This window comes from Meleagris gallopavo, chromosome 4 (assembly GCF_000146605.3).
Source record: "Meleagris gallopavo isolate NT-WF06-2002-E0010 breed Aviagen turkey brand Nicholas breeding stock chromosome 4, Turkey_5.1, whole genome shotgun sequence".
Classification (NCBI taxonomy): Eukaryota; Metazoa; Chordata; class Aves; order Galliformes; family Phasianidae; genus Meleagris; species Meleagris gallopavo.
In genome coordinates, this window is record NC_015014.2 from 2,002,578 (window position 1) to 2,027,054 (window position 24,477).

The 24,477-nt window shown below is 38.2% G+C and overlaps 2 protein-coding genes across 3 annotated transcripts in view; one reads left to right on the top strand and one right to left on the bottom strand.

Annotated features, from left to right (window-relative positions):
* The window catches only part of RXFP1 (relaxin family peptide receptor 1), a 47,593-nt gene extending 25,744 nt beyond the window's left edge, over window positions 1-21,849 (top strand). For both annotated transcript variants that reach the window (XM_010709440.3, XM_010709441.3), the window contains 16 exons: window positions 2,439-2,543; window positions 3,305-3,410; window positions 5,575-5,646; window positions 6,894-6,965; window positions 8,136-8,207; window positions 8,596-8,667; window positions 9,676-9,750; window positions 10,037-10,108; window positions 11,175-11,246; window positions 11,611-11,682; window positions 13,078-13,149; window positions 14,935-15,006; window positions 15,241-15,470; window positions 17,521-17,931; window positions 18,392-18,610; window positions 20,136-21,849. In XM_010709440.3, the coding sequence (XP_010707742.1) occupies window positions 2,439-2,543; window positions 3,305-3,410; window positions 5,575-5,646; window positions 6,894-6,965; window positions 8,136-8,207; window positions 8,596-8,667; window positions 9,676-9,750; window positions 10,037-10,108; window positions 11,175-11,246; window positions 11,611-11,682; window positions 13,078-13,149; window positions 14,935-15,006; window positions 15,241-15,470; window positions 17,521-17,931; window positions 18,392-18,610; window positions 20,136-20,437 (2,096 nt within the window). In that variant the 3' untranslated portion in view covers window positions 20,438-21,849. The remainder of the gene's footprint in view (window positions 1-2,438; window positions 2,544-3,304; window positions 3,411-5,574; window positions 5,647-6,893; window positions 6,966-8,135; window positions 8,208-8,595; window positions 8,668-9,675; window positions 9,751-10,036; window positions 10,109-11,174; window positions 11,247-11,610; window positions 11,683-13,077; window positions 13,150-14,934; window positions 15,007-15,240; window positions 15,471-17,520; window positions 17,932-18,391; window positions 18,611-20,135) is intronic.
* A 291-nt stretch (window positions 21,850-22,140) lies between these two features.
* On the bottom strand, window positions 22,141-24,474 carry C4H4orf46 (chromosome 4 C4orf46 homolog; the record flags this gene model as incomplete). Its single annotated transcript, XM_010709454.2, has 2 exons — window positions 22,141-23,216; window positions 24,400-24,474. Coding segments are annotated over 2 exons (231 nt in total), but the record flags the coding sequence as incomplete, so codon positions are not given.
* Window positions 24,475-24,477: the final 3 nt, after the last annotated feature.

A 24,477-nucleotide genomic window follows, 5' to 3' on the forward strand; every position in this document is an offset into this window, starting at 1 on the left:
AAAAGCCATAGGGAGGAAAAAAAATGCTCTTTCTTTTTAATGAACTTATACATTCTGAACAGCCATAATGGTTCCAGTACAAAATAATCAGTCTTTGTTTTTCTTTTTTCCCCCCTTCTCTTTTATGACCACTCAAAAATACTCAGCTGTCTCTTGGCTTACTTGGAACCACTGGTGAACTTCCACTTCATAGTGAACTGTTCCCTCATTTCTTTTAGCATAGGAGGCTCTGCTCGTGCCTTCTCTCTGCAAATAAAAACTGCAGAGGTCATCCTTTGTAAATGCTTTGTCACATGGCAAATGCAATTTAGGAATACTAAAAAGTGGAATCAAATTCTATCCATCCACCCTTTAGCATCAGAAGCAGAGAAGTATAGACAAAAATAAATAAATAAATAAATAAATAAAAATTGATGCCTTAAACGTCAGCTTACAAGAGGATTGGAATTTATGGCTTTTAACTATAAATTCAGAGAAGCAGTTAGTTGCCCAAACTTTTCTATGATTCTAATTATGGATTAGAAGTTCCATGTTTTGAGACTGTATTCCTGGCTGCAAAGTATTTGTTTGCTGTAGCTATACTCTGAGAATAAACTCAGTTTTAATACATGTTTAAAAGTCTCTATTTCACAACCCTCAATGAAAGATTCCTCTTAAATCTTACCTCCTTGTATACGTGCTATTACTACGAGTTCCACCAGCTCCCCAGTCGCTGGGTCCAGTTTTGCATATGAAAGAGTGAAATTCTTTTTAAAATTAAAAAAAATAATAAAAAATAAAAAACAAACAAACAAACAAAAACCAACTACACAGAAATGGTGGTGGGGAAACCCTGTTACAGCTCCAACTGCAGGACAGGAGGTCTATAATCACTCACTGCTTGACAGAGGATCTGTTTTCCTCATTTCATCGATTATAGGTTCTGTATTTCGGGTTTGTAATCCAGACCTAAAGCTGAACTTCTGCTGAGTATTTAAAACAAGCAGAGCAATCTTTCAGCAGATTTAGACTCCCTTTGTTTTGTCTAAAATGAATTATGCAGCTTCTGATAATCAGCTTAATGATCTGACCTGGCAAAATTGCTAGTGCTTCAGCAGACACCAGGTGCTCTCAAGGAAATTAATGAAAAAAGTGCTTTCTCTTGGGGAGGAAACTGACATTCTTGCAGGGCATGGTATGGTTGACTTGTATTTTCAAATCAAGTCTTTTTTTCCTCTTTATAAAGCAGTTCCTTATTGCCTCAATTTTTTTCAATTTATGCATAACAAATGAATAAAAGATTAAAGATAGTTTGCCTGAAGTTCCTACTCATTCAAAATATCTGTTAATTAGAATGCACAGTGCAGCTTTTCAGCTTAAGCATCTCTCAGAAGAGCTCCATCTGCTGACACTGCGGGCAGCTTTAAGGAGATGCTTGCAAGGTAATTTCCCTGCATAGCTGAGCAAAATGCATTGTAATGTGACATGAGGAATAAGGACCATTTCAGCATGGGAGAATTTACAAAAAATTAAACACGTTTCACTTCTCCCTACCTATTTTTTGAGACAACAGTTCTTGCTTGGACATTAAAAAAAAAGTTATAGGAAAATGTCCATGAGGAATGGTATCTAACTAGTACAGCTAGACTATTAACATGCAGAATGGAGGAAGCCAGTGTTAGTGTATTAAACAAATGAACTAAGAGTGTAATAATAAAATCAGCAGAGCCATCCTTGGGGTTCTCATATAAATATTTTTTGACAGCAGGTATCATTACAAAATGATGTTTCTGATTACTACTGACACTTCAGCTCACCAGATAGCGAGTGCCATCCTAAGGAGCACTGCTGCTACAGGCAAATTTATTCAAAGGAGATGCTTTAAACTAGAAACGTTTGGACATTATCAGAGCTGACGAGAGGTCGGACTCAAACTAGCAAGACAAAAAGCAGACCGCAGATGTCAAAGGTTTTTTTTATTTCTTTTTGGTGCAGTGTTGAATACTGGATTGAATGTATTACTGGATCTCACATGTTGTCTTGAGAAAAGTTGTTTGCTTGGCCTCTATCTACGTTTTCAGGAAAGAAATGTGAGGCTAAAGCTTTCCTGTACAAAGTGACAGACATGCACACTCAAGAGGCTAGGAAAATACAGTTGGACCAATGTAGACAAAAAGTTCAGAAGTGAGATATTTTTTCCTTTTTCCTTTTCTTCAACTGTCACAGAAAGTGTTGAGTTGCTTAAGGCATCAGAAGATATTCCTTCTGTGCAACCTACAAACTTAGTACATAGAAGTAATTGGACAGATATATTCAAACAAGCTCATTTACTGTTCCATGAAATCTTCTAGAATAATCACATTATTGAAATAAATTAAAAAAAAAAAGCAAAAAATAGATGCTACTAAATTTAGTGAAGGTATTATTCTAATGTGTGTGCTTTTTTTTTTTTTGGTTAGAAGACAACAATGGATGGTCTCTACAGTTTGACAAACACTACGCAAAGAGCAAATACAACAAAATGCAATCCCTGTACGCATTTCAGACCAGGATATCGGAGTGCCGTAAGTTGTTATTATTGACAACTCCTGGAAATAAATATTTAGCAAATGGGCTTATCAGAAATAGAAATGTAGTGCAGTTTCATTTGTAGTAAAATAAAATTAATGTCTCAGACTAAGTATTTAAGCTAATTTCAGTTGCAATAGGGGTGACTCGTTTTCTGTTAAAGGAGTGCTAAATGTTTGCCAGTTAGGAGGGCAATATAAGTGTTTAATTGAATACATAATACAGCTGAAAAGATCATGAAATGCACATTTTTCAGAGTGAAATGAAGGCAACGTTCCTTCAAATTCACTTTTTGACTCAACAAATATTTATTGAACCCTACTCTCTGTTGCACCTACAGTCGTTTGTCCATTCATACAGAAGTGGTCTAGTATGAGCACTAAGATTAATCACAGAGATGGAACTTTGCTCATTCTGGTAGATGTAAAAGATTCAAATAATCTAAAAAGTCAAAAAAATTTTGAAAAAATATAGCATGCCATCTTCTTGTATCAAGCCTAAAGCTCTGTTGTAAAAACTCTTTCTCTGTAGCTAGGAGTTGAAATGTTTTCTTAACGTCCCTTTATGTTTATTATTAGGGTATTCCTAGATCTATATAAATGATGTAAAAACAGAGTATTCCTTAATTTAAATTCCATTTGACACAGGCAGGTAGATCCAGCTTTGAGCTTCACTGTTCTTTCACACTGTATTTCTTTCCTCCGCATCCCATCACAACGCAAACCCAATCTCCCACCACGTTCATGCCTTCCTGCAGTGGCTGGTGCTGTACCAGCAGAATGTACATGCCAAGGACTGGAGGTCTCCTGCGATGCTGCCAAACTGCGTGCTGTCCCTTTGGTCCCTTCAAACATCACCATGATGTGAGTAGAGCATGATAAGGGTCTTGTGCTACGTTCAGGTTTGACAATAGGTTCTACAGCCATTTTAGAACTACAGCAGTGTAATTACAACCAGTTGGCTCAGCTGGTGTTTTTGAAAGCATTGAGACTCTCTGTTGACAAGTCCACTGAGGTTTGAAGTACAGATTTTCACTGCATACTGCAGGAGAAAAGGAACTGAAAAACTGCTTAAAGTGGTCGTTCCGTATTTGTAACAGTGACTTGTGCTAGCAAAATAAATAAATAAATACATAAATCAGAAAATCTAAAGAAATTTTAAAAATAAATATTTCATTTAGGACTTTTTCATTGTTTCATTGTTCTACGATCCTGGCAATATTCCCCCTCTATATTCTTGCCAATAGCCTTGATTCTAGTAAAACTACCTCCTTGAGCAAATAGCTCTCAAACAGCCTCTGAACAGGCTGTTATTTAGCAGGATTTAATCTGAGGTGAGTCATCATACAGATACATAGGTGTACTACGCACTCCTAGAAGAGATCAGAGAGTGGCTGGTATTGCTCTTTGTTTGCCAGCACTTCTTTGAGAGGCCACTTTCTGTATGATGAAGAGCAGTATCAAATGTCCCAAGGATCTTTCCTGAAGAATCAAAGGTACAGATCTCTGTTGAGTTTCTGTTTGTGTTTGGATGGGATTCTTGTTGGTTCACGTTCAGGAGTTCAAATTCAGTGCAGAATGTCATATGTATTTAATACGTATTTAAACTGGCTGCTGGCTCAGAGACAGCAAAGGTTTCAAAAATAAAGGTGCAGCTATGACTTTAGAAAAAAGCAGTGAAGCTGACTAGGACGTGAAGCCTAAATGGTTTTTGCTCTAGTCAGAACACCTAAGTCAGTGCCCAGTGCAGACGGGGATGTAGAGAGACACAAATAGGGAAATAAGCTGTATATGCATTTGAAGTTTGAAATAGATCTGTGTTTTATTTTATGCTCAAATATTTTCAATTCTTGGATTTAACCAATATTTTGTCTTCTTCCTCAAGAACATTGAAGAGTATTCTTAGACGATAAAGTATTGGGCTTACTGCTTAATTGGGTATGAATACTGAGAGCCTCGTTGTGTTTTTATTAATTAGCAGCATGAAAGATGCTCTTACAGAGTAAAAAATCATTGCAGCACTGTTGGAAGCTAGTGAGGACTGCTAGTCTCAGTGAGCCCAACCCATTGCAGTTGTTGGCTGCCAGGAGACAAAAGCAAAAAAATATATATGTATATTTACTGCCTGCATCACCAACCCCTAGGACAGCAAAATGGCAGACAACAGAGCTGCAGAATCCTATCCCATAAGCAAACAACAGCAACACCACTTTCTTAGGCCCAAGGCAAGGTTATGCATCGGTGTCTCCATGGTCTTCACCTGGTGTTTGTCTTTCTTTCACTCCTTCAATTCCCAATGAACAGACCTTTTATTTTTCTCATGTCAGTTATCTGACATGAGGGCTGAATGAACAGCAAGTTTCCAAAGGAAGCTTCTTGTCTCGAAGAGTGTGTTTTTTTTCTCAGAGTGAAAACTACTTTCCACCCTGACTGGGAATCTGCCAGCTCTTTAGAGTGCCCTGTGACACATCTTGGATCAACCGTGTAGTGATAGAGACCCTGTCACAGGTCTACAGATGATATTCTTGGTCTTACACTCTTAAAATTAGTTCATGCTGTTTTAATCACATTTTTTTAATCGTCTGGACAGGGAGGATTGAATGGATACTGTCTGTATGAAAAGTGGAAAATGGGAATAACAGCTGCTTACAAAATTACATTGAGTAAAATAATTTCTCCTTTCGTGCCTTTTTACAGTCTCCATTAACTCAAACTCACTTCTAGCATAAACACTTTACTTGGATTGGTTGATGCAAATGGATTTGATTCTGTTTAACTTTAAAAAGAGAGTATGACAGTAAAGAGCACAGCTACATCTTTTGGTTAATGAGCTATGCAGAGGCAGCCCAAAACATATAACCTGACTCTACTGGAAAAAGCCAATTATTATAGAAATTTCTGCCGAATCCTTTGATTTACTGTGAAAATGCATCAGAATCTGCGAAATCGTTACAAATGTGTGAAATAGGATAAATTCATCCTCGATATACCTACAGAGCAGATTTACTGTGTGCACTCATCCCTACAGGTCTCTTCAGAAGAATCTGCTAAGAAAACTTTATGCTGACGTTTTCAGAAAATACCAAGACCTTAAAAACCTGTAAGGAAGCATTTAAACTTAAAATATCTATTAAGATCTTTAAATATTCATTCTTTCTCTCATTTTCTCTGAAGCACTATACAAGCCTTAATGTGACAGGCCTCAGTTTGCACTCAGAATTCTGTTTTGTCCTACACTCCAGTACTTCACTAATCATGTAACCTGTTTGGTTCAAATAATTCGATTGGCATCCTTTTTTTTTTTTTCCCCAAAGCTACAATTTCTGTGTATTTAACTTTTCTTATATTGATTGGTTTGTACTAGCAAAATGTTAAAACTTCATCGCGTCTGAATGAAGTTAGATTTATAATGAATGGCAACATGCCAAAGGAAGTGGAAGCATGAATCATTTACTCAGCAAAATCAAAGTTTGAAGAGTTAGCCTTTCCACTGGAATGGGAAGCTTACTCACATGGCATTAGTTTTTACCTCTGAATGTGTCTGCTACCAATCTGCTGATGTTGTAGAATCATAGAATGATCTGGGTTGGAAAGGACTTCATCTAGTTCCAACCCCCTGCTATAGGCTCAACTGGTCAAGTTATCATAGCAGTATAATAGGGTGTGTGTTTATGATGTGCAGTGCTTATGTTGTTCGAAAATTGTAGCTTTTAATGAGTTTGATTGAAATAAAATTAGTTCCATTAAGGATTACATGCAAAATTCTAAAACCAAACGTTCCTAGGAAATATAATGGATGTCAACTTTTATGGCAAGTGTTCTATACTGCAGCACCATCTTGTGTCCACGATGTTAATTAAGTACCATTGCCTTAAGGACTTTAAAGATGTGTTTTCACTAAGAGTATAAACATACCTCCCCGAGGAAGGTATATGTTGCTAACATGAACTTCACACGTCTCTGAGTGTATGTGTTTAGAAAGCTCTTGAGCAGTGAATGTCATGGACCCATTTTGTAAAAACTGGTGTTTTTGTCACTGCAGCAGGAATCTCAGGGCTGATCCATGTGGAGATTGAGTGTAACCATTTCCCTGTTCATTGTAGGCAAACCAAATGTCCCTTTAAACACATTTTATATTTCTGCCACGATTTTTTTATTTCTTTTAAAACACCTCTGCAGTCTCTGCAACTCTAGTTCTGAAATGATAATTGTCAAATTTAGGATGCCAGAAAGTTTGACAGCCTCTTTTCCAGTTTAGCTGATAAACTGTAATTATTTCCTTACGCTTCCTTTGACTTTGCGTGCTACAGAGAATTGATTTTTGTTGGTTTTGTTCTATCTTCCTAGGTATCTTCAGGATAATAAAATCAGAGCTGTGTCCAAACATGCATTCAAAGGTTTATACAACTTGACAAAATTGTAAGTATTGCTTTAGGAATATTTAAGAGGAACTGGAACAGCTCTGAGAATTGCTGTGGATATCTCTCTCTTATTTGTTGCAACATTAGGAAATTATATAACGGTCCAAATCTTTATCTCCATGGTATGAACGAGAAAACAAAGATTGAGAGCTATCTCTGCTCTGTCTATGTACATTTATCTGACAGGACAATACTCTGACAATACGAGTGGGCTCCATAAATCACTCCTATTGCCCAAATATGCAGAATGGAAGAAGGAGACAATATGATAGTCAGAAAGAATGGAAAAAGGAGTAAAATACAAGCAAGATCTTGCACTGAATTAGAACTCTTTAATGTGCTATTCTGGTTCATGGAAGTGAACACGAGCAGCCAGTATCAGGAATGAAAAGAACACTTTTCCCATAATTTTGCAGTATCTTTTTGTAATGGAGTTCAGACTTCTAAGGAAAGAGCTGAGTCAAAGAGAAGATGCATAAATTCCATCATTCAGTTCAGTCTTTTGTCTCTGCAGTGTTTGTGAAGGGATTTATTTTTTTTTAGTGTTGTACATCTTACATTTCCTTCACAAGTGTGTTTGGTTATCTGCTCTTGCAGCTGCCTTTATTACCTTCCCAGATCTTTTATAGTGCTGCTTTTGTTTCCTCACATTTCTTTTTCCATAGTTTGGGCATCTCCATTTATGACGAATATCCTTAGCAAAGACTGGATGTGACCCCAGAAAATTCATGGAACTAATCATTCCACATAATGAAACTGGAATGGGGCTCAAAAGTAGCATGGTGGAAGGGCTCAGCATGCGTTGTTTTCTTATCTATAAGACAAAATATTTCACATAAATGTTCAGAAAGTCCTTACTGTGGTGAGTTCCTCTCTTGCTATCTATCTATATGAGTTGCTCTGGCATTTCAATGAAAGACACATGCCTAAACATCTCCTGATGCCAAAGAAAGCTGGTTTTCCTGGGGAGACAGAGGCTGGAATCACATACCAGTGTGTGTTTGCTTATAAGTGGGCTATTTTTCAAAAAGAAAAAAAAAAAGAAATTTTCCACAGTCAAAAATAGCAATAATAAGAAATTGCATCAATTATCAAGGAAAAATCTTAAAACACGTTTTCATGCATCTGATGCATCTCATTTGTTTGTCTTTTATTGATCTTGATTCAGATACCTGAGTAACAACAAGATAACCAACTTGAAGCCTCATGTCTTTGAAGATCTCCATAAACTTGAATGGCTGTATGTAACTTTCTCATTGATATGTTTGTCTTCTCAAGCAGTAATTAAAGCAAATTAAAGGAAATATTTGGACTGTTTAAACTTTTGTGCATAGCAGTACTTTTGTACCAGATAATATTTAAGGAACTCATGCTGCACTTTGTGGGGAAAAAATGGAAAGCAATTACTTCCTCTAAGTTAAAAATATTTCTAAAAAATATTACATTATTCTGAAAGAAAGTGAATATGAGTACCCTGACCTGCTATGCAGTAGTGTGCCAATACCATCTAAGTAGTTTGAGTGAGTATTTGAAGAATGCGACTTCAAATTATGTTGTCTTTTATCATCTGTTTAATTTAAGACTGTAGACAGCTCTCAGTCTGACATGTGTTTTGCTACAATTTACAGGATAATTGAAAACAATAGGATAAATCGGATCTCTCCATCGACATTTTATGGGCTCAAATCACTTATTCTCCTGTAAGTATGGAATAAGAACCAAAAGCGTTACTTAAAAGAACAGAAAGATCATATATAATAAATACATACATCTGTTTATAATGGCTGTGATTGCTCATCACACTGTATTGTCTGCTGTTGTAGAAGAGCTTCTATTTCAGAAGCATCTCCACGCCTGTGGAGCCCATCTTTTCACACATAGACAAACTGCCCAACTGTGCTTGTGAACTATCACAATCAATAGGAATGGAATTGCTTTTCCTGAAGCCACGACACAGGTCAGAGGGGATGTGTGAGACCCTACACTCTGTAAAGTGAATCTACAATAAATACCCTGGGCAAGCACTAAACTCAGTCCCAAGAAAGTCCACAAAATTTTCTTAGCAAGTATGCAAGCAAGAAGGATGGCAGTGAACCTGCTGCTTTTTCTTGCATGCCAGAGTAGATTTGGGCACCAGTGGGCATCAGTGGACATACATTATCTGGAAAAGTGTAGGAAGATAGGTGGGGAAAGTGAAGCACAAACTTACAGCCCTGAGAGGACAAAAACATGCCAGCTGCAGCAGTGGGTGCTGGTTGCCCTCTGGGAGGTTATGGGGAGCCAGCACTGCCCCATAGCTCCTGCTCTTACTTCCCTTTCCAAAACCCTGCCCATAACCTGCCCCTGGTCTCCTGCAGCCCAGAGAGAAGCCTCCCTCCACCTCCTCCTTCCCACGTCACTAAGAGAAATTACATGTTATGACAGCACAGTCAAAATACTCGCAATGACTTGCTTTGTTTAATTTTAAAAGCTATGAAATAAATATTTTTCCTTCACCCGGTAACTGATGCGATAAGGAAAAAAGCAGTGTTTCACAGACTTGTATAGAATTTCAAGAAAATAATAGTATCCCTAAAGCTGTGAGAAATGAATGAAGCTTTGCGTGCTTTCTGCCTTTTTTTCAAAAGCACAAGTGTAAGAGATTGTTTTTTTCCACAATGTCATTTTTTGCAAATATAGCCACCTATACTGTTTGTTGTTGTTTCCAGTGAGATGATGAATAATTCTCTTGCTCATTTGCCTGACAAACCTCTGTGCCAATATATGCCAAGACTGAACTGGCTGTAAGTATACCTTGTTTTCCACTAGAAAAATATTTTCTTTTCTTTGTATCGCACTTCTGTAGCACTTTTCATAATGGACAGTGGAATGGAATGATCTTACAGAATGCCTGCTGGTTCACAGCGGGGTTGATGACCTGGAGTCATTAGTCAGGTGCGCAGAGAAATTAGATGTCTGGTTTCTGTTCTCTTTCTTGCAGTCATAATGTTCTGGTAGTAGCTTTAATTACATTAGAATAACAGCCTGATTGCAATAAATTTATTTGCATGTTTTGTTTTTATGTCCTAGAGACTTGGAAGGCAACCATATTCATCACTTAAGAAACATCACTTTCATCTCCTGCAGCAATTTAACTGTATTGTAAGTAATAGGGATATATTAGCTAGAGAGAATGAGCTGAAATTTTCCTTTAATATCATGGTTATTTACATGTAAGGAAGCTTAATTATAAATGAGCACCATACAGAATAACCACTGTTTAAATTTGTATCAAAACTCAGCCTTCGAATGTCCAGCTAAATTTCGCTGAAGTGATTATGACCAATATTAAGATTTAGAAGTTTTCAGTCTGACATTTTACTTGGAAAAGAAGGGAAAAAAAAATACAGAACAGAAAGCAGCAAAAGCGCAAACCACGTGGCTCATTTCTTCATTTCAAAAAGTTCAAGCCTGGTTGGTTGGCCCAACAATTTTAGAATTGTAGAATTCTCTTCAAAGTTTATTTTGTAATGTCACAATGACTTCACAAATCCTGTCAGCCATCTGATAGATTAGTAGCCTGCCTGTTCACTTCCAATTTTTAATTCTTCCGCGGTACTCCTATTCTTGGTTTTCTCTTTGTTCATTGAATCCAGATCGTTCAATCAAAGATCAAGTGCAGTAGCAGATGATATATGGGTGAAGGAGGAGTTGCACAGCCATGAGCCTATGTCTAGAAGGCTGTTAGGTCCCAAGCCTTCTAGCCCAGTTTATCTTTCTCCTGCTCTCAGATTTATTTTGATTTCCTATGGAAAAGGAATGTTTGGGGCGAATAAAGAGCACTAGAACAGCAGCCTCGCTAAATGAGCTTGCCAGAAAGAACAGCCTAAACATTCAAACTTCTCCCAACAATTAGTTTTATTCCTGGAATAATCTTGAAATCTCAAAGCAGTCAGTAGTTAATTGTGCCTTTCTGTTATTCTGCAATACTTCTGTATTTTAGTTGTTGGTAGGTATACCAACACAGCTGAAAGAGCACACAATATATTCACATACGTGCAGCTAAAGTAATTTGTGCAATTGAGTATCTGATGAGCTTGTTAACTGAACAAGTGAGGCAGATTTCTGAAGATCCAGATAAGAAAGAATCTTAAAAGTTTTGAAAAGTTTTCTTCAAAGCCAAGTAGACCTTGAGCAGCAGAAATATATGTTTGTTTTCTCCTTCCAGGGTGATGAGGCAAAATAAAATCAGATCTTTGAATGAAAACAGCTTTTCTTCTCTCCAAATGCTAGATGAACTGTGAGTCCATTTCTTCTCTTTCTTGTAGAACAAGTCACAAACTTTCATAGTTTATTTTCCATATATCAATTACCATAAATTAAAGGTATTTTACTTTCTTTTTGATGCAAATAAAATAATAATAAATTATGTATTTAATGATATCTCTGAAATAACTAGACCAAGAGAAATCTGGTGTATCTAGGTTTCCATGTTATTTTAACAGCATTCTTCTATAGTTCAAGTGTTGTAAAATCTATCTAATACGTAATGTCCTATTTGTCAAATAGAATGAAACTCTGTGTCTTGAAATTACAAAACTCTTCAGCAGAATTGTTGAACCTACTGAGAACTTACTACATCTCACCTATGGCTGTTTCTGCAGGGACTTGGCTAGCAATGAGATTGAATCACTTCCTGCATATGTGTTTAAGGATCTAAAGGAGCTTTCACAACTGTAAGGATTCTCTGTTATTATTATTATTATTATTAGACTGTATATTACTCATATGATATGCTTTCATTCATGAAAGCCAGGGAAAAAAAGAGCATCTCTGTTTGTATAAATCATTTAAGCTTTGCCTAAAAAACACTTGACTCAAAAGCAATTTCAGACGTCACTTACCTTTAATTTTATGTTCACCATTTTGCCCAGAATAATTTTGTAAAATATGTAATTTTCATATCCAAAAAAAGACCAAAGTCAAATTCTATTTTTTTTCTAGATCTTGTTAGTGTATGCAAAATGACCTATGCTAGCTATATCAGGAGAACTTCATCGTTTTGATGGGAGTTTTTAACATGATGTTATGATTTGGCTCTAAAAATTAAAAGGGTAAGAACTTGATAGAGATGCCTTGTTAGCAAGTGTTTCCCTCTTGTAAAAGAGATCCAAAAAAGTGTAAGATATTATGAAACAAACAAAAGGCATTCTTTCTTTTCCATAACGTGCATGGAAAAATTCTCAAGTGCTGAAAAGTTCCAGTCTTTCTTACATAATCTGCAAGATTATGTCACAAAACTGAAGATCTCTCCACAGAGAGATTGTACATTTAATCCTGCATTGATTTTAAAGTAGGAAGACAGTATGGGGAGGCAGCAAGACTCCCCAGCGCACTCTATAGCTGTGTAAACCCAAAGTACCTTTTAAGAAAGCATTGTTTTTTATTATTATTTTATTTTTTTTTGTTGTTGTTGTTGTTTTTCATTGCCATGAGCAATAGTTTTACTGCAGGTTAACCCACCTGTGCAAAGTCCCTGTTCTTACCCTTGCCAGACACAACTGAGAACATCTTTGTTTCTACCCAGGACCCAGCATGTGCAATACCTTATTTTTCTGCTTTTCCAGCACTCTTGGGATCAATCACAACAGGCTGGGATAATCAAGTGTAACCAGCTGCAGATACTGAGCTTTCATGTTAAATTTACCTTATCTAAACAAAAACATAAGGAAGAGTTATAGGGAGAAGAGATTAGAACTATATCTACCTATATTCACAGAAATGATTAGAAAAGCTGGATTTTGTCAACTACCAAACTAAACTTTGTTTCTAAACGTGTGCAGTTCAACTACATTCTTTTACTTACTCAAAACCTTCAGATGTCAGGTTGGGGATGCAGATATGCATGTGAATGTATGTGGCAGTAGCATAGCTATGAAGCATCTGGCTACTCTTTCCATTGGAAGAGTATTTAGCAAGCTGAATAACACTACAGAAATGATGTTATTTATATTCACAACTGCCAATAGAGCAGGTCCTTCCTAGAGGGCTGAAAAGTAGTTTTACTTTATCTTTGAAGAGGCTGTAAAGAAGATGTATAACGTTACTTTAAGTCTCTGTTGTATTTACAGGAACCTTTCTTATAATCCAATCAAGAAAATACAAATAGACCAGTTTGATTTTCTAACCAAACTCAAGTCCCTGTAAGTATCAAGTTTTTCTATTCAAATACTTCAGCTATGTTTTCTTTGTGATAAAGCACATCTTCTTCAGAAGTTCATAATACAAAACGTGTTTTAAAAGAAATTTCCTTTGAACCAGATTGTAACTATTCAAAAATTTCAGCCTGGAAAGTAACTACTAGCAATATTCAAATATACCTTCATTTAAATACAAGGTTCTTAATGGATATTTCTCAAACGAAAAGAAATTATGAATATCCACAAAGGATATTGTCTTCTCAACTGTTAAAGAGCAAGATTAATGCAACCCAGCTTTGATCTTGCACAACCTGTTCATGGGGTTAAGAGTCATGTGAAGCTCAGTAGGGGCTACTGAAATGCCATGGGTAGACAACATTAGAATCTATAAAGGCAGGAATTCAAAAGGACATTGATGTACGTACAGGTTTTATTGGGGGTCTATTTCACCTCTTACAGAATCTACTACTAACACCATTAAAAAAAAAAAGAAAAGAAAAACCCACAAAGCAATCATGGTTTGGCTGTCTTGTCAGAGGGGGTGGGATTTTACAAATCTTTGTTAAAGAGTTGAGAGGAGAATTTTGTATATTGGCTAACACAGCAGCTCTAACGCGAATTCTGCCAGCTTTTAAAGACTGTGTGAGTAGGTCTGTACAAGTTACAGGAAAAACAAGTATCTGAGCACAGAAAAGAATTATAAGTTACCTCTTTAGCATTCAAGTTACAGCATATCCTTCATTCGTTATTTAACACTCAAAGAACTCGTGCAACTGAGTGCTCAGGATCTTCCATATTTCAAGTTGGAACAGCTGATGAACCTTAAGATAGATCTACATGAAACAGTACGTTTCAGCCCTCAGCCTGTAGAATATCCATTGCCTCTTTTCCAGCTTAAAATAGTAGGTATAGCTAGGGAAATCAAGCCCAGGATTAATTTCAGGGCTTAACTAAAATTTATAGGTTTCTATATTTGGGGATTTATTCTTGTCTCATAGCAGAATTTTCCCAAACTAAAACCATTAAGATTGATACTTTTATCCTCTTTTGCCTAAATATACCCAGAACTCACAAGCATTTTGCACTCAGAGCATTTAAAAGTGGATTCAAACAGAGTTCCACACAAGGAAAACCAAAGGTTTTCTCAGGTTACACATCTAATTATTTTAGACTAGAATACAGAAACTGAAGTTCTGTAACTGCACAGTTACGCTTTATTGGTCTACTACTGTGGGAGTATTAAAATATATTTTAAAAAATCAAATAAGAAATCCTATGTATTTGTCACTAGAAGTCCAATGTTTTCCCTAATATGCAGAATTCTGTGTACCGGCTTCCTGCTGCTTCCTTGACACAATAATAAAATACTGCATTTCTGCAGTGATGTGTTTGCCTAGTAAAGCAATATTTGGGATAGAAGTCAGAAATGTAAAATATCACTAGTGGAACAGGTTATGATTTTTCCAGGGATGGTGAGAGAGCGTTGGTAGAGCAACACTTGGGAAGGGCAATCATTGATCGCGCTGCTGAGAGCACCAAAACTGCCTTCTTTGAGATACTGGAAAAAATAGCGAGTTTAGTAAAATTAAGTGTGATTCATTTTGTTCCACTTTAGCTTTTATTTATTTTTATCCAAAAGAATGATGGAGTAGACACAATTAAGTTCATCTCTAATTTCATAACATGAATACCCAGTTTCATCATATGAATACAATGTAAATGCTCACCAAATTTGTCTTTCTGCTACTGAGTCTCTATTGCGTTTTATTGAGAATATATTGTTTACAGCAGCTTGGAGGGCATTGAAATTGCAAATATCCAGAGAAGAATGTTCATACCACTGAGAAACCTTTCCCACATGTAAGTAGATCATCATTTCAGCTTTTTTTCTTTGGTTGTAATTTCATAGTTTGCAGATTACTGAGTAAGAAAAAATAAAACTGTCAGAAAAGTGGCACACAAACAGTTATTAGATAATTTAAAATTCATTTTTCTTCTTTTGAGATATGTTTTCAGAATGTTTACCAAAGAGGTTTTATTCTCTGGCTACAAAGATAGAGCCATTTATTTTCTGTCTTTCTTTCTCACGACCAGATATTTCAAGAAGTTCCAGTACTGTGGATATGCCCCACATGTGCGCAGCTGTAAGCCTAATACTGATGGGATTTCATCCCTGGAGAATCTTTTAGCTAGCATTATACAGAGAGTATTTGTCTGGGTTGTATCTGCCATCACTTGCTTTGGAAATATTTTTGTTATCTGTATGAGGCCTTACATCAGATCGGAAAATAAGCTCCACGGCATCTCAATAATGTCTCTCTGCTGTGAGTATTCCATGCATGAAAGTAGAAGAATATTGTTTTAATCTGCTCATAGTGTGTACAGTATTTGTTATTACAATATGGTGACACATTTTCAGCATTAGATTTAGTGAACCTTCATGCTCATCTGAACGGCAATACAAAATGCCATATCTTACACACCAGGAAGTCTTGTTGGATGCTACCTTTGTTTTGTAACAACAAACTGTTGATAAATTCCAAAGGTTTCATGATTCTAGTTCTGTAGACATTGTGTCAAGTTCTCAATTTCTTCAGCAAGAAGAAAAAATCAAATTTTTTTCAAAGGCCCAAAAACCTAAATTCTGGTATGTGTGTTTGAGTAAATAGCAAATTGCATCTGTAAACACTATTCACAGCATCACAGAGTGATGCCCAACCCACCCTCAACCCCTGCTGTGGGCTGGTTACCCCCCACCAGCTCAGCTGCCAGGGGACCCATCCAGCCTGATCTTGAGTCCTTCCAGGAATGGGGCACCCGCAGCCATCTGGGCAGCTGTGCCAGGGCCTCTCCACCCCCTGGGTAAACAATTTCCTCTTAATGAATCATAGAATCACAAGGTTGGAAAGGACCTACAAGATCATCTAGTCCAACCATCCTCCTATTACCATTGCTAGCACAAGCACTAAACCAGATCTCATAGCTCCTCATCCAGATGCCTCTTGAACACTGCCAGGGATGGCGACTCCACCTCCCTTGGCAGGACACTGCAGTGCCTGACCACTCTCTGAGAGAAAAAGTTCTTCCTTATGTCTAACCTAAACCTCCTCTGGTACAGCTTGCAGCTATTTCCCCAGGTCCTGTTTGTTGCCTGGGAGAAGAGGCCAAAACCCTCCTCGTCACAACCTCCCTTCAGGAAGCTGTAGAGTGCAATGAGGTCTCCCTTGAGTCTCCTCCAGACTAAACAATCTAAACAATTACACGGGATTCTGTTACCATTTCTAATACCCCATCTCAGTACAAATCCATCTAAACTTAAATATTTCATGAGTGGTATTAGTTGCATTTTTAAATGTAATTGTCAGCAGGGTATAAAATTGCAGCATTTCTATATACTGCATGTCAGTGATTCTTAAATTGTTATTACTTAACCACTGGAAAAATCTGAGCACCACGCAAAACTTCTAGTCACTGAGACTATATATATAAGCATGTATGTGTGTGTGTATACATGAGATACCTTCAGCTCTGTGTTGACAGCTCCTCTTCAATTTATAGTGTTAGCATTGCAGAAATATTTGTCACTGAGCCTTTTCTTGGTAAGTCCATGTAAAATACAATAGGGGAAAGAAGAGGTGTCATGATATTTCAATATAAGCAATCAAGGCTCATTGTTTCTCTTGCTGCACTAGACTTGAAAATGTGAAGCAAATGCTAGAATTTAATAATTATTTTTACCCTGACATCATTATTGAGCATTTGAGGACTGGTGAGCACATCCTAAGCAATCTACAATACCAGCTCACTCATTCTAATGCTCCAAAAGGAGCTCAATGAATGTTACAGCAATCCCTCTAGTGTTACCCTAGGCATGCGTAGGAGCTTCCTTCTGCCCTTCCCTGCTAAGCTAATCAGGAGGAAGAGCACTGTTTATGTTTGCTGACTGCTTTCAAGTCTTAGTAGAAGCCTGTGCACATCAGTTTTGAATTATTTTAAGATGGACAAATCAGAACTAAACTTTTAGTCCAACCCAGAAAAGGGTTGAAAGCATATTTCTACAAAATTGAAGTATGCTTTTTCAGCTTGAAAACCAATTTTATTCAAGAATTCAATATATAAGGCTGAGAACAGCTATGAAACATAGACTATTAGTTCAAAGAAAAGCTGACAAAAAGGAGTAACAGAGCTGAATTATGTGGCCTTCACTATAACTCACAGATATCATTCCAACTCTAACATTGATTTTATAACTATGTATTAGCTGACTTACAAATGTGTACTAATGTGTGCATGTCTGTTTTTCAACAGACATATACACAAAGAGAATGGGAAATTCAGATGTGTAAATAATGATGTTAAGCACTATGCCCACAGGTGCTGACTGTCTGATGGGAATATATTTATTTGTGATTGGAGCTTTTGATCTTAAATATCGTGGAGAATACAACAAGCACGCTCAGTTGTGGATGGACAGTATTCATTGTCAATTGGTGGGATCGCTGGCTATTCTGTCTACAGAGGTGTCAGTCTTACTGTTGACTTACCTGACTTTGGAGAAATACATCTGCATAGTTTATCCTTTTAGGTGTTTGAAGCCCAGAAAATGCAGGACAATTTCCATTTTAGTTCTTATCTGGATAATTGGGTTTGTTGTTGCTTTTATTCCACTGAGCAATAAGGAATTTTTCAGGAACTACTATGGCACCAATGGCGTCTGTTTCCCTCTTCACTCAGAGCAATCAGAAAGTTCAGGAAGTCAGATTTATTCTGTTGTCATTTTTTTAGGTAAGTTGCCTTTCTTCCTGATACGTGATTAGAGCCTTCCTTATATACAATAATGGACCTGATTTTCAAACAGATTTGACAGCTTTGTTGGGATGTTCATGTTTCACACAGACATTTTCCAATCTATTTTGTTATATTAGGTTGATACTTAGGTATCTTAAAATGTATGAATGGCTCAGAAGTTGGAAAGAAGGTAGGATCATTGAGTTCCTGAAGGAATAGATTTTTGCCAGGGAAGTAAAGAGAAGAACTGCGCTGTTTGGCTCCAATAGCAAACATTTGTCAGGTGATGATAATGTAATAACTGGAGTAGAGATTCCATGTTTGAGTGAAGACCGTTTAATTCTATGGGATTGGCAGTTTAGAGCAAGGATTTTTCTTTATTATCCAACTTGCAAACAAGCGATGTGGAATTGCCGTTCTGCTTTTAAGAAGTAACTAATTTAAGCTTTTTCAACAGGTGTAAACTTGGCAGCTTTTCTCATCATTGTCTTTTCCTATGGAAGTATGTTCTACAGTGTTCACCAAACAGCTATTATGGCTACTGAGATTCGGAATCATATCAAAAAAGAGATGACACTGGCCAAACGTTTTTTCTTCATTGTATTTACTGACGCACTTTGTTGGATACCCATTTTTATTTTGAAACTCCTTTCTTTACTGCAAGTAGACATACCAGGTACGTTCTTCCCTTTGCGATGCTGTTTTGACTGTGCATGAAGATAGTTTCTCATTTAGAAGAACAAAGAATTGAATTTATTGAATTATATTACTATAATCAACTATATGCTTATTTATCTCCATAGATGAACACACAATATAATGAATTATACTTTGCTTTATTACTGCACTGGACTATATTACTATCATCAACAAGTTTAGTCACGTTTAATTCGGACAAAACAACAAAAAAATCAAATCTTTGAAGTCTGTCCCAATAGAATATTTATAAAATATATCAGATGATTTTGTAAACCAAGCTTGCACTGGATTGGCCTTTCTCATCTTCTGGCTTTTGGAGATTCTGTTGCCTAACTAGGGCTCAAGACAATACAAAATTTCGTATCTCGATTTAACCATATCATTCTTACCCTGAAATAACTTTCTAGTGCAAACCGACACTTCAAGCACTAAGTTATGTAAAATCAAGCTAACCTTCTTCATGCTAAAAATACATTCCGTGTAAAGCCAGTAAAAGATTAAAAACTATACCTTATTTCCTTTTTTCTCATTTTAATGCTGGCACACGATAGAAAAACAGCTTTCTTATGTAGATCCTGTAAACTGTGTTGGAAAGAACACGTTAGCATAAGGACCAGCAGTGTTGGGAGTTACCTCTTCAAAGTTTTGACTTAAATGTCAAATGTGTGAAAATCAGGTTCATCATGTAGAATAGTTTTCGGTTATGTTAGGTCTTGTAAAATGCTTCTTCATGAAGTTATCAAACAACTTCAGAAATTTTCAAGAAAGCACTGCAAGCAGAAGCAGATGTATTCTGAGTCAGAAAATCTACAATAAAACTTGCTGAACCACAGTGTGGTCCTGGCAAGTAAACATTCTGCATTAGGCAGACTAGGTTAAATAGTACTAACTCATTTTAACTAACTCAAATGAAAGACATCACAGGTGGTTGTCTAAGATTACAGAAGTTTTAAACCCCATTTCTTTTTGGGGGTTTCTTTTTTCAGGATAGTAATTCTGTTCCTTCTCGTGTCTGTTCCTGACATCCTAAACAGTAAGGATGAGAATGGGCACACGGGCACTGACACAGGCAGGAGAACAGGAAACCATGATAAAGGAGGGAAGTGTAAACATGGAGACACTTACCAACAGGGCAAAAAGGAAATACAGGTGTATCAAATGCACTGAAAAGAACAGAGTAGTGGTGCAGAAGAGCAAAGCCAGGATCTGAGGGGAAAAAAGAGTTAGGAGATACAACTTTGTGGGGGGACTTACAATGAATAATATTGAGGAGAGGGAATATAGATCACAGGCAGAAACAGGAACCAAAGTAGAGAGAAGATGCGAGAGCAAAGGGTAGTGCATACATAATAGTGAGAAGAAACAACCTGTTGTGATATGAAGCGTGCAGCCATCCCTCTAAGCAGGAAGTTCTGTTTCATAAACATCAAGTGCTCATGTTAATTAATGGGTAGAAATGCTATAACGCCTACTACAGCTTCCTTTCTTTTTCTCTCCCCAAGGTACCATAACATCTTGGGTAGTGATTTTTATCTTGCCAATAAATAGTGCTCTGAATCCTCTTCTCTACACTTTGACTACACGACCCTTCAAAGAAATGATTCACCAGTTTTGGTACAACTACAGGCAAAGAAGATCCAAAAGAGGCAAAGGCAGTCAGAAAGCTTATGGTCCATCTTTCATTTGGGTAGAGATGTGGCCAACGCATGAAATCACACCAAAGCTAACTAAGCCTGTGCTTTGTACAGACTCCTCTGATGCCTCTGTCACTACACAGTCAACAAGACTAAATTCCTACACGTAAATACGTTTGGAATCTTCACAGTGGTATCTGCACTGCTAGCTTCACGCCTGTGGAGTTGCTGCTTTACAACAACGATGACAAGTGAGGGAGGTATGATGCCTGGGTTTCTGCACACCAGAACTCAAAGCAGGAAGAAGCATAGTGTGGCTGCTTGCAGGTAGAACCAATATATGAAGTATTATTTCCACCTTGCAACAGTTCCTGCTATTTTGACAACTCATTCTAGTTCAGAATGAGAAGTCAGCCTCTTCTTTCTTTTTTTCCTCCAGCAAGCCAGGAGTGTGGGGGAAAAAAAAATGAAGTGACATTTAAAACATCTCATACTGAAATCAGAACATTTCAAAATCATCTATCTTTGGGGGAAAAAAGGCTATTTTCAATAAACTTTTTATAATTAAAAAAAATATCCATTTCAACAGCTGTTTAATTTTTCAGGGTTGACTGGTTTCATCTTTAAAAACATACTCCTCAAAATTTCTGAGTAGCAGACTTTTTAGACTGCATACAGTTCTTAAAAGCTTCTGGGAATAGCACTATGATTTTCATTTCACAATTAAATGACTTTATTATATTTGTCAAGGTCAAACAGGTGGAAACGTTATTCCTTTTATCAACTGTTTCACCCATACAATTGTTCTAATTCAAGCAGAATCAGAATATTATTTTTTAAATGTTTCTCAACTGTGTCCTCCAGCTGTTGAGGAAATTTCTCCTTTTGGAAGAGTTAGGAAGCCCAAACTAAGCACCCCAATATCTTGATGCTGCTCTTCTCCTCACCATTTCATTATGAGCTACACTAAATAGCTCCCAACAGCTTACACACTTCAACAGGTTTCAGCCTTTGTCTATCTCTGTATATTGAATAACAGGAGAGTGCCAAAGAGATGGATGTCAGTGTCATCACATATACATTCAGTCTCCTGTATACCTGAATGGATGCATTACGGCTAAAAAAATTTTAGGAACACCACAGTTCAGCACTTTGTGGGCTGAATTTTCCTCCCTATAATAGAACAGCACAATGTCATCCATCTGAAACAAACTTCTACACCCCCCCAAAAAAGTGTTAAGGATAGATGTAGAGGCAGTTCTTTTGCATACACATACTGAAGATCTTTTCCCTTGAGAATTACCATGATTTCTTTTGTTCTTTTCGTACCGTATTCACAGCCCAAATGGCCTGGAAGCCCAAGAAGATAAAATAAATTCTTTTGTATTGGTGATTTGAAGCTTTTTAAAATGAAGTTAAAAAATACTTCCAGTGTTTGCACTTAACTTCTTAATAATGTAAGAAGTAGAATTAAAAATAGTGTGACTCACACTTCAGCTGTTTACAGAACTTTGGATTATCTTGAAATCAAGTATCTACTGTACGTTCAATCAAAATAAAAGATTGTCCATTGAACAAAATGACTTCTGTTCCAAGTTGTTTGGCAGCATTTTGAGTTACTGGGAAAACAAACAAACAAACAAAAGAATATCTAAGTGGAACCCGGCAATGTAGATCACCTTTAACCCAGACACTCAGAACTCAGTTCAACAGGGCTTGTGTAATCCAAGGCTCATTCAGAAAGCTGCTCCCCTGCTTTCAATAGGATGTCTGTCCTTATCAATATTCCTATTTTTCTTTTAAGTTGATTCTGAACGCACTCAATGTCATCTTCATTTCTATGAGTAATCCAAGAATATTCATCAGTTCAAAATTTGTTGTAAGAACTTTATTGCTTTGATAACAAAACTACAGCTTCTCTTTAAAATAGCCTTACCAGGGAAAATTTGGCTGATCCAGGGTATAGCTACATTCTCCTGCAGCTTCCCCTTGTATTTTACCATTTGCAGCTGTGGTAAAGGTACAGGAGTTTCAGTACAGATATTTATTACATAAGGCTACATTCTCCTGCAGCTTCCCCTAGTATTTTAGCATTTGCAGCTATGGTAAAGGCACAGGAGTTTCAATACAGATATTTATTACATAAAGATGATCTTCCAGACCCAAAGGCCCTGTTAACAGTTAGCACCAAACAAGTTAACTAGTAACTGCTTAAGGCAAGACATAAAAACAGCATCAAGTACAAAAAAAGTTCTTCCCCAATATGGGAGAGTTCATTTCACAGGTTCTGTCCTAACCGATGGAAGCTTTTCCTTGTGCTTCAGAACAATTCATCCTAACAGTAAACACTGCTGAGCTACGTGGACCATCATAAGGCACTTTATTACAACAGAAAATAGTGTAAAACTGTTGACAGTAATAAAACTTCCTGTAAAACAAAAATGCAGCCTCATAGAGATATACCACAATAAAATAATAATGTCTGGGATAGGGGGGTTACCTAAAGCTTGTAAATAAGCCACCACCTGCCACACGATCCCATCCTTTTCGTAATGAAAGAGCACAGGCACGGGAAGTCTGGAGGCTGTGGAAGTTCTCACAAAGACATACAGCAACGAGGAGTCTTCAAAGTGCCGCAAAGCACAGGGAGCAGAGTAACTCCGTGTGCGTTACTTCAGCTCGAACCTGAGATCACCTGAGCCTCCGAGAAGTCCAAAGTCGCAACGTTATTTCCACACGATTGCGATTTACGCACACAAAACATGTGCCCATATGACTTGGTCCATCGGCGGTTCACTCGCTGGGCTTCAGGGAGTCGTAGCCCTCCTTCAGCAGGTCCCGCCACGTCCGCAGGCAGCGCGCGTTCTCCAAGCAGCGAGCCGCCAGCGCTTCCACCTGTGCTGACACGGCACTCGTCGCCTGCAGGACGCGGCTCAGCGAGAAGGCAGCCTGAGGGCGGGCAGACAGACAGATAGAATCATAGAATCACAAGGTTGGAAACGACCTGCAAGATCATCTAGTCCAACCGTCTTCTCATCACCATTGCTACCACAAGCCATTAAACCATATTTCGTAGCTCCTCATCCAGACACCTCTTGAACACTGCCGGGACGGTGACTCCACCACCTCCCTGGGCAGCCATCCCAGTGCCTGATCACTCTCTGAGAGAAAAAGTTCTTCCTTATGTCTAACCTGAATCTCCTCTGGTACAATTTGCGGCCATTTCCCCGGGTCCTGTTTGTTGCCTGGGAGAAGAGGCCAAACCCCTCCTCATCACAACCTCCCTTCAGGAAACTGTAGAGTGCAATGAGTCTCCCCTGTGCCTCCTCTTCTCCAGACTAAAAAATCCCAGCTCCCTCAGCCGCCCCTCGTAAGACTTGTGCTCCAGACCCCTCACCAGTTTCGCGGTCCTTTTCTGGACACGTTCCAGGGCCTCAACGTCTTTCCTGCAGTGAGGGGCCCAAAACTGAACACAATACTTGAGGTGCAGCCTCACCAGTGCTGAATACAGGGGGATGATCACCTCCCTGCTCCTGCTGGCCACACTATTTCTAATGCAGGCCAGGATGCTGTTGGCCCTCTTGGCCACCCGGGCACACTGACGGCTCATGTTCAGCTGAGCATCAACCAACACCTCCAGATCCCTTTCCTCCTCACAGTCATCCAGCCACTCATCCCCAACCCCAAGTGCTGCATGGAATTGTTGTGGCCAAAGTGCAGGACCCGGCACTTGGTCTTGTTGAACCTCATCCTATTCACCTCAGTCCAGTGATCCAGCTTATCCAGATCCCTCTGAAGGGCCTCCCTACCCTCAGGCAGATCACCACCACCTCCCAACTTGGTGCCATCTGCAAACTTACTGAGGGTGCACTCAATCCCCTCATCTAGGTCATCAATAAAGATATTAAACAAGATGGGCCCCAGTACTGACTCCTGAGGGACACCACTTGTAACGGGTCACCAGCTGGACTTAACTCCTTTAACTACTACTCTCTGGGCACGGCCCTCAGCCAGTTCCTTACCTGTCTTATACCTGTCCAAACTGGGCTGCCAGTTTCGCAGAAGAACAGTATGAGATAGATAGACTGATAGAAAGACGGTCCCCCCTCCCGCCCACTAGGCGCGCACTCACGTCGCCGATCTGCATCTCCACCTCCTCCAGCTGCGAGGCTCCAGCCGGCGCCGCTCCCTCACTGCCGCTGCGAGCCCG